The following is a 9810-nucleotide window of genomic DNA, read 5'->3' as shown; positions in this document are numbered from 1 at the left end:
ATCTTTAAATTAAGAAAGCGACTTTCTGTTCAGAAGTGAAGAATCTACTATGAGGAATTCGAACAGAAATATACATCCTGCGATTAAGTACGAAACTTCGCGTTATATATCGAAACTGTTTGCATCTGACCACAAAGTCGTTGTTTGTTTTATTGAGTAAGCCAGTATAATCGGTTTCTAGCTTATTGACCTTGGGAGGTTTCAAGTATTCTTCCAGGATATCACTGATTTCATCTAAATGTTAGAAAAGTCCATAGAGGGATCTCAAAGATTTGCGCGTGGTGAAGAGCATGGCAGAGATACAAAGGAAGTCGGTAACATGCTTTGTGAAATGACCACTGCCACAACAGAAAAAAATCAGTTTTATTTTGAAGCATTTCACATTCAAAGAGTGCATAAAGTTTGTTGCAGATCCACAGTATACAACTGAAACCAAACCAAGTGATCGGTTTGTTTGCTTTCAATTTTAGTTTGATGCTTGCAGTTGTTATTGCGGAGATTATAGACTTTACCATTATTTTCATGGTGAGGAATATGCTTACAAACATTACTCTGTATAGAGCAGAAACGTTCAGAAACGGGCGATAAAGAATGGTCTGAGTCTGAATGTTTAGAAGTGGTTGGTCCGTCAAATGCTTTCGGACAGATAGAGTTCATAACAGAGTCTACTTCCAACCACAAGCCCACTGAGGTATGATTTAGTTTAATAAAGTAACTCCTCAGATTTTTGTGTAAAAACAATGTGTAGCACGCATAATGTGTGCCATTTTCTTTTCTTAATAGTTCGAAAGTGCATAAAATTGATGAAATCATATGGGTTGTTTGGAACTAAAATCACTAGTAACTTTGTACAAATCATGGTGGCGTACCAGTCTTTAGTAAACAAAGTTTACGTTGAAAGAGAATTCGATGTTATAGTCTCGCGATTTCATGACGATTATACGATGAAAACCAGGTCTATGGTTCATTTCAGAATACCTCTAGTTATCCTGAGGTAATATTCATTCCTCCCAGGTTTTTCCAAACACCCCAATTTTATCATCTGTATTTGCATTAATACTTGAGAAATAAATCATATTATCGTGTCGTTCACATTATATTCATTGAAGTTTAACGGCTATATCTTTTAAATGTAAAAATTCTAATCGTCTACACAAGATATTTGATATAAATTTTATCTTGATCAAAGTCGTGTTCTCTTGCGTAAACTGAACACTTCTTACCAATCAAAATGTCAGTAGACAAGCTCTTTATATCAAAGAGCTCATTTTGAGCTTTGTAATTCACTTGGTATATCACACTAGACCAATCCGGTTTAAGCAGTAGGGGACATAATAGGTTTCTATTTGGTAACTGTACATAGTTGAGTTATGAACTTTAAAAAAGAACAGTGTAGAAAGATCATCATAATATCAATGATTGTTAATTTTTTGTGGTGTTTAAAGTTAGTTATTCAATGAGTTGTAATTTTTCTGTCTGTGGATTCAGGGTAATGATGTGGAGTTTCAATGAATTTTGTGTGATATTTATCAGTTAGTTAGTTAAATATAGTTTTCCCAAGCTATAAACTTTATAATTCGTTATTTGGCCGTAAATTTATAACAATTTTGAATACATCTTACGGCGTACTTGCACGTATTCGAAAGGTTTTTCCGAGTAATACAAATAAAGTTCCATCAACGGCATTTTAGAATTTTTGAATTATAGAGTACTGACCACGGAGTTAATGCTAACTTTCATAATTCAAATCATTGCTGGTTACTTTCTAAATCAGATATAATCGCTCAGTCTTATCCAACTATCATTACATGACTGCCAAATATCCGATGATGTTTTGTATATGGGCCTAATTATAAGCCATAAGTAGTATAAAACTATGAACTGATTAGTAAATATGTATATTCTGTTGTTAGGCTAAATTATTTTGCAGTTTACCTGTCGGATTCTCATGCATTATGATCTGAAATTAAAAGACGTATTGTTAATAGAGCCATTTTTTACAAAAAAGTCAAGATGCGGTAGCAAGTCTCTATAGGACCCTGATTGAAAACATGAACATATGCTCTTAGCTAGTTAGTTTATTTTTGAGGTAATAATCGCTTCGTGCTCCTAGTTTTCAAATGATACTTTAATATGCTGACGGGCATGAGAATTCTTAGTCAGTAACTATGTTACGAGCCGTTATAGACGAACCGCTTAGCATTGATTTGAAAAACATTTTATGGGTTAAATTTCCTATTAAATTATGCAAACATGGTTTCATAATTTTACAAGTAGACTACCAAAAACAATCCCGAGTTTTTCGTGGTAGTACATGATTTGTTTGATAGTGTTCAGTGACTAGTTGAGGATGGAAGTGATGAATGTGGTCTAACTTACTCAAACTTAGCTTTACATTCAACTTAAAAAGATGCCCTTAAACCATTTAATTGTTATCCGTACAACAATTTCAGGTAGTAAGAAATACTATGAATGATTTGATACTGAAATCACGTCATTTACATACACGTGTACTAAAACACTGTACATTACAGTGTAGATATATCTTAGTAGTCAGTATGGGGTTGTGGAGATTGTTGAGTTTGAATTGATATCATGAGTGAATCAGTTTTAGACGGTCATTAAAAACCTGGAAGCACTGGACGGTCGTTTTATCCTATTGTCGGACTCCTGAGCAGTGCACATCCACGATCTCGCTCTTGGAATTCGAACCCAGGGCCTTCAGTCTCGCGTGTGAACGCTTAATCTCTAGACGAAAGACTCGGTATCCAACGGCGCTAATGTGTAACCCAACCAATCCAGGATATCACGCGACCGTCCACCATTGTCTTCAGTGAGTAACTACCTCTCAAAGAACACACTTAAATTCTGTTGGCCACGGCTTCTCATTAGAACTCCAGCAAATTAATCTTGAAGCTAGTCACTAGTAAGCACATGACAATTATCAGTATAGGGTCGTTGAGATTATTGAGTTTAGTAACACGGTTTTTGTGGAAAAGTTCATCAAAAGTGGTATAAAGAGGTGTTTAGACAGAATCCAAGGAAATTTAGTTTATTAACTGAAGGAGGTAATCATATGGTAGCCAATTATCGCTTCACATGACTGAGATATAATTCTGTTTTAGTCAAAAATATTTTACATTTAAAAGTGTTTTAACGAATACTTGCAGTAGAGAATTTATTTATTATTTCTATAATTTGTGTAATTCATGTCTGTGATTCAGTCAGTCAGTAACAACGTAACAACGTCTATGATTAATTCTTTTTGTGTATAAGGTTTTAGGAATGGTATTCTAAGTAGGTAGATAAGTTTTACTAAAAAAACAACAAAATCACACGAGTTGGTTCAGTTGTTTTAGTGACAGTATTCAGCATAAAATTTGGTCATCTAAAATGATGTATATAGAATTAAGATATTGTGCCTATACTTGTAAGAATGATGGATGTCTGACAGTAAGAAACCTTTGTCTCATTGATTATCTATAAAATTATAAGTCATAGTATTTGAACACATTTAGAAAACCAGAAAAGGAATTCTACACTCCGTATTTAGACGTTGTAAGCTTTTTATTCCAGTACTATTTGAATCCTAGCGCTTTTCGTTCCCAAGAATCCCAAGATTTAATAATTACAAATTTACCGTTGTACCCAAATATTCACTTATGTGACAACTAAAAGTGACAAAATTGGCAGATCATATTATCTGAGTACTACCAGTGGAAATACTTGTACTTGGTCACACCTAATGATTCTTTTTCTTGTATTTTTCAAATCATAGAACATAATTCAATTATAAACTAAAACAGTAGGCTATGCATTTTACTAGGTACCCGCATTACTACCACAAATTAAAAATTTAGTGGATACAGTGTTTAAGGTATGAATGACCTCATTAATTTTATTTTTCGTTTATTTATTTATACGCTCAGAAAACCAGTCATGATAACCACTTAGTAATGACTAACAAAGAAAACGAAATTTGTCAAAAGTTATTATTTTCAAAAATCCGAGATCTATATAGTTACCAAGTCTTTTATTCTATAAACCTAGGTGTAGTTATGAAGTTAAATTTGGTCTCTTTGAAATGTTTTGCTGCGTATTGTCTTGTAGTTGCTTCTATTTTGTAACATGAAAACCTTTTCAACCAAAAAAATAAGGAAAGAGAAAAAGGATAGACTTTTGATAGGTATATTTTGACATCGAAGATTGTATTTTTTGTTGTTTATACGTGATTCTGACGACAGCATTTCCCTTGTTGTGAACAAGAACTCAGGTGGGAAAAATTAATTTACACTTAAACGCAAAATTGCACAGTGGCTTTGTCAATTGTAAAAATCATACGTTAAATACATTATTTGCACAGCTTCTTTGTGCTGTCCTTCACATACTCCACTATTCCTTTAATTATATTTTTATTTTGATCGCTTTTCGATTTTTTTCTTGTTCTCTTAATTTTATGCTCCTGCTGCCATATATTTCACTTCCAATTGGTGGTAACTACTACTTATATCTGTCAACATAGGTAGCATACACTATACTCGAGATTGATCAATGTTATTGCTTTGTAATGCTTAGACGTATCAGCCAGTCCATAGAAAACACTAGTTTATTTTATAGTATGAAGCACATGTGGGCTATCCTTTAAATTTCGACCTCATCCTTCGTAAATTACTTTTCAGTTTCAAAAGCGCATGATCTATGACGAATATTCACATAAAAATACGGCACTATAATCACTAACTGACAGTCATGTGGTCACTTGTGACTAACTTCAAAGTGAATCTCCTTAAGTTCTGGCAGAAACCAACATCTGTAGAATTAACCAAACCAACAGTGAGACTTTAATGCGCTTAAAAAATCGAATGAGACCAGTATTGTATCATCTATTGGTTAAAATTCAAAATACAACCCACTGTTTTCCCACTTAGTGCACTCAGCTGATTAGTGCATTTTACGAATTCCAAATGTCGTGAGTTCACGTTACTACAGAGTTCCAAACGTGAACAAAACAGTTGATCCAGTCCTCTCAATGTTTACCTGATTCTCGTCGGTTTGTCGTTACAACCATATAATTACTACTATTATCATTATTATTGTTGGACAGTAAAACTACACACACACACACGCACACACACACGCACACACACTTGATGTTGTTTGCTTGTATCTTCTCATTGTTATTGAGGACTGCAATTGGTCAGTCTTTTGTTGGCATATATGCATCCTATGCGGATTGCCTTGATATAGCCACAAGTCACAAGCTTTTTAAGTAAAGATGGGTGGTGACCAGCAATGGAATTCAGGACTCGCATTTTGTCCTATATGGGTTGTGAAATTAAAGACAATGAATTGCTAGAACGACAATTAAATAAATAATTGAAGCTGACTAGAATTATCAAAAAAGGTTCACGAATTTTTTGCCATTTGTTTATATATATTTTTTTATTAATTAATCGTTTTAGTTTGTACGTATCTCAGATGAAGATAAATTAGAAGATGTAATGATATTGATGAAAAATTACTGGAAAATGATGGAACCAGAAAAACCTAGTTTATGTATTTCTGTTATTGGTGGAGCAAAAAATTTTGTCCTTGAAGGACATAAAAAAGAAGTTTTTTATTCTGTTAGAAAATATTTATTTGTTTACTTTAATATGAATTGTTTACTGATATGAACAGTTTTTAATATTGGATTAATTAATTAAGGTTTAATAATGATTGATCATAATTTCAAACAATGTATAAGTAAACTATAGAAAATAACTATTTGAAGTACGTGCTGATAATGTTGTCTAGAAAGACAATGAAAGTTTCACTATCAAACCATCAAGATTAGAGGATGAAAATGCATCAGAAAATATTGACGTTTGGATAGTTGATTAATACTTTTTAAAACAAAATCTATCAATATTTGATCCACATTTTAAATGACTATAATAGAAACGAGACAAAACAGATAAATTATGATGTTAAGCTATTTAGATTTTGTTAAATTGGATTGCATAAACATTCACTCTAAATTAGTTTTTTTTTCAATATTTAAATGAATAGATAGAACAAGTGTATGCCAATATCACAATACTGAATTCCTTTTGAAGAAAAAATACGGTTTAGTTTAAGAAATGCCTGAATCACAATAAAACTAGAATTACTTAAAAAGAATGAACCATTAGGTAGAGTACAATATTGATTTCATATGGGTAAGTTTGTGTTAGTTAGCGTAGAACAAACATTTGCTAGATTAGAAAAATAAGTAGAATGTTTTATTGTTGAAAAGTTGTGGCAATAAACAGAAGATAAATCGGAATTGGAAAATGATTCACAAAAGGAAAGACAATCTTTAATTAAAATATAAAGAATGTTTTTTAAGAAAAAAACAGGGAAATATGTACAGGATGACAGTTCGGATCTAATAGTTATGACGTAACACTTTTGCTGTATTTATTTCATCAAAACAAATGAATTTAATTATGTTTCAACCATAATATTATAGATCGAATTAATTCTCTCATTGTCTATTAAATAACTAAGATACTGTACAGTGTAATTATAGGATTTTTAGTTTATGGAGAAGTTTAAATATTTAGACATACTCGTTGAGTTTTGTTTGCATATAACTTGATTCAAACAAATAAATCAGAAGTAAAACAAAAGAAACTTTAAATTTTACGGAAGAAGATAAAATTAACTCAACTTTATGCGACTAATTTATTTCAATATGAACAGGATATATACATATAGGATACATACACTAACTAAAGAAAGCGTATTTGTTATAAGTATTATTACTATACGATAAAACTGAATAAACGAATATTTAAAGAAACAAGACATTGGAAATGCAAAATTTTAAATGGATTTTTTAAATCAGATATTTACAACAACAACAAAAAACGGATCACAGTACTTTTAACAAGCCTTTTACTGAGTATCATCTTACATCTTTTCTATCTACCAAAGGGTTTAGTTCAAGCAGCACAAACAACTCGAGCTTGGATTGTAACATCAGGTTTAAATTTAGGAATTATACGAGTGGTTGGCGATGCATTGCAAGAACAATCATACAGTACGGACAAAAGAATGTTGTCTCAACAATTAAGATGTATTGGTATTGCTCCATGGGGTTATGTACTGAATCGTAATACTCTGGTCGCTAACAATTATGAAGTAGGCACCAAACAAAATTGTTGTGATTTAACGAGTGATTATTACGTCTTGTGTGCATGTGTAGTGTTGTTTTCAAACTATCAAATTTATTTCAACCAGTGAATTATTAATTTATTATTTCTTCAAAAAAACATGATCAATCCGTAAAATGCTAACCATTATGAATAGTGTATTGTCCGGCAATCGAGAGTCCTTATCGGTCCTTTTTCCCTCATAGCTCTACCCGTTGCGTCCAGAACACCAATCTTAGCATCTGCGATATGAATCATGTATTTCAAACGTATTGGGTTTATGTACAAACCAAACGGACCACATCGTACCACAAAATAGAAAACAACATTTGTACAAGATTTAGCCAAAAGTGGCTGTGACTGTGGGGGACAGTAATCAATAGACTGACATAATTCAAGAACGGTAAATCGCATAATAATAATTCATAGGTCAAAATAAAGCTTATGATAAGAGAAACACGAATGCGAATAGTTTAGTTAATAATTACACAATAAAAATATATGTATAGTATTAGTCCAGAAATAGATTCCGACAGTTACCGTTCATTATTCTCATCGGGATATAACACACTAACTTGCATTATTAAGTTCTTTGGTGACATTTATTACAATGGTAATGGGCTAGTAATTCTGTTAAGACTGATCAATCAATATTATTTAATGTGCTCATTTTGCAAATCTGTGTATTTATTTGAATTATTATAGATTACAGTCTACATTTTTGTGCATCTCTACTGAGATTTATATATTTGACCACATAAGCAGGTAGTGTACTGTATTTTAATGATTTAAAATGTCGCAATTTTTATGAAGGTAGTCACATAAAACAAGAAATTGTGATCGAAACAAGGTAACTTAGATTATAATTATTCAACCGATTATATTAAAACAAAAACAAGCCATAAGAACTGAAAATGAACAGTTTGTATTTTACTGTTCTGAACTAGTGGTTCATCAATATATTTTGTGAATTATGGGTAGAATGAAAAAAACTAATATTCAGCCTGGAAGAGTTATTAGCTTCCAAAATTGGTAATAAGTACAGCGAAATTGAAGCGTAGATAATAAACAGTTCATGCAAAAATTTCACAGGTTTCTTTGCTCCTTTCTTATTAACACACTTCTTATGATGAATGGAAACTTTCTTTCATTGCATAAACTTTAGGATCATTTTCATCCGATACCTTATACAGTGTCCACTGTTATTGAAACAGGACAACCTGTTTCCTTAAATCAAAATCATACCCATTATATTTTTGTGGATGAAGGTAAACGTTTAAGATATGGTGGGTGTGAATCAGCTCGATTTCGTGCAAGGCTGGAAAAACAAATAGCTCTTCCAGAAGAAGGTTTGTAAATTTTACATTATTTTGTTTCGTTTCTTTTTCTCAATACTTTATATGTGAGACTATTTTAATTAAAATCAGTAACGAATAGTTCTATTATATTAAGTGATTTATTAGAAAATCCATCAGTAGGTGGTAATATCAATCATTTAAATAAAACGTTACGAACAAGGGTAGCGTAATAATTATTTAGTTTTAATTAAAACAGTTTTAGTAGGCTATACAATTATAATTTGGTGCCTCAATATAGTTTTAGTGAATATATCATCACCTATTGAAATCAGAAATAATACGATTTTTATTTTTATTTTGCCACTGGGTATGTATTGTAGAAACAGTATAATGAACTATCAGTACTCTGAAAATTGATCAACTTAATTCATTATCTAAAAGTACTTAATAACTCACCAATCTAACGCCTGGTGTTCTGATCACCACAGTTACGCTTATAAAGTTTGATGATAACATCGACACTTGTATGTACATCCAGGTGACTAATTGTGAATATATCAGACCAAATGAATTAAATATCAGCGCAGTTAACTTCTAACATTTTTCTTACCTAATTTTGTGTGATTTGCAAATTCTTCCTAAATTTTATTTGTTGAGGTTTTCAAAATACTGACATAAAAATATTAAATAATTTTGGTGTTTCTTGAAAGTTCTTCATATTACAAAATGGAATACAGAATTATTTACCGTTTAATAAACGAATGGGTTTAGAAAACAGACTAATCAGAAACTTGCTAAGGCAGTTGCAAGATTTTATTTGAAAGGTTAAGATCTCTTCTGGAACGATAACCGCTTGCATACTTACTGCCAATTCCACTTCCCGCATGATCTTTGCCCCCTGATTGATTGTCATGTTTTTTTAGTTCGCTAATTTGCTACATGCTCGGAGGTCATTTTCTGCTACTATTGTAACAACTTTGTACCAACTTCATTTGAGTTGCTTGTTCTACTACAAATATCAAGTTATTTGCAGCTTCGTCTTCTTCCTGTTTTAGCCGTCGAGGATTGATGTATTGAGTATAATTGACCGTTGTCAGTTCCGAAGAGAACCGATCGTATTAGAGAAGATCAATCGTTTTTGTTCATAAACCCGTAACATCGTAGGCGGTAGTGAACCCCAATAATAAGACACAATAAGATTAAAGTATACATATTAAATCATTTGACAGAAACTGATAGAAGACATGTTGAATGGAGACGGTATGGTTTAAAAGGTAACAAAAAACATGGTTTCACAGTAACAGAATTAGTACAGCGAATGTTAAAATAATAAA

At 31.9% G+C, this 9810-nt stretch overlaps 1 protein-coding gene across 1 annotated transcript in view; it reads left to right on the top strand.

Annotated features, from left to right (window-relative positions):
- Nucleotides 1-238: 238 nt before the first annotated feature.
- MS3_00010589 (uncharacterized protein) overlaps nt 239-9810 on the top strand; it is a gene marked incomplete at its 5' end in the record, with an annotated part of 33162 nt that continues 23590 nt past the window's right edge. The window contains 7 exons of the mRNA XM_051218977.1: nt 239-310; nt 351-448; nt 485-525; nt 561-691; nt 5463-5624; nt 6961-7167; nt 8344-8527. Coding sequence (XP_051069115.1) covers nt 239-310; nt 351-448; nt 485-525; nt 561-691; nt 5463-5624; nt 6961-7167; nt 8344-8527 — 895 coding nt within the window. The remainder of the gene's footprint in view (nt 311-350; nt 449-484; nt 526-560; nt 692-5462; nt 5625-6960; nt 7168-8343; nt 8528-9810) is intronic.

The sequence above is a fragment of the Schistosoma haematobium genome, chromosome 3 (genome assembly GCF_000699445.3).
Source record: "Schistosoma haematobium chromosome 3, whole genome shotgun sequence".
NCBI lineage: Eukaryota > Metazoa > Platyhelminthes > Trematoda > Strigeidida > Schistosomatidae > Schistosoma > Schistosoma haematobium.
The sequence above is the reverse complement of the archived record's forward strand: the minus strand, read 5'-3'. Positions and strand labels throughout refer to the sequence as shown.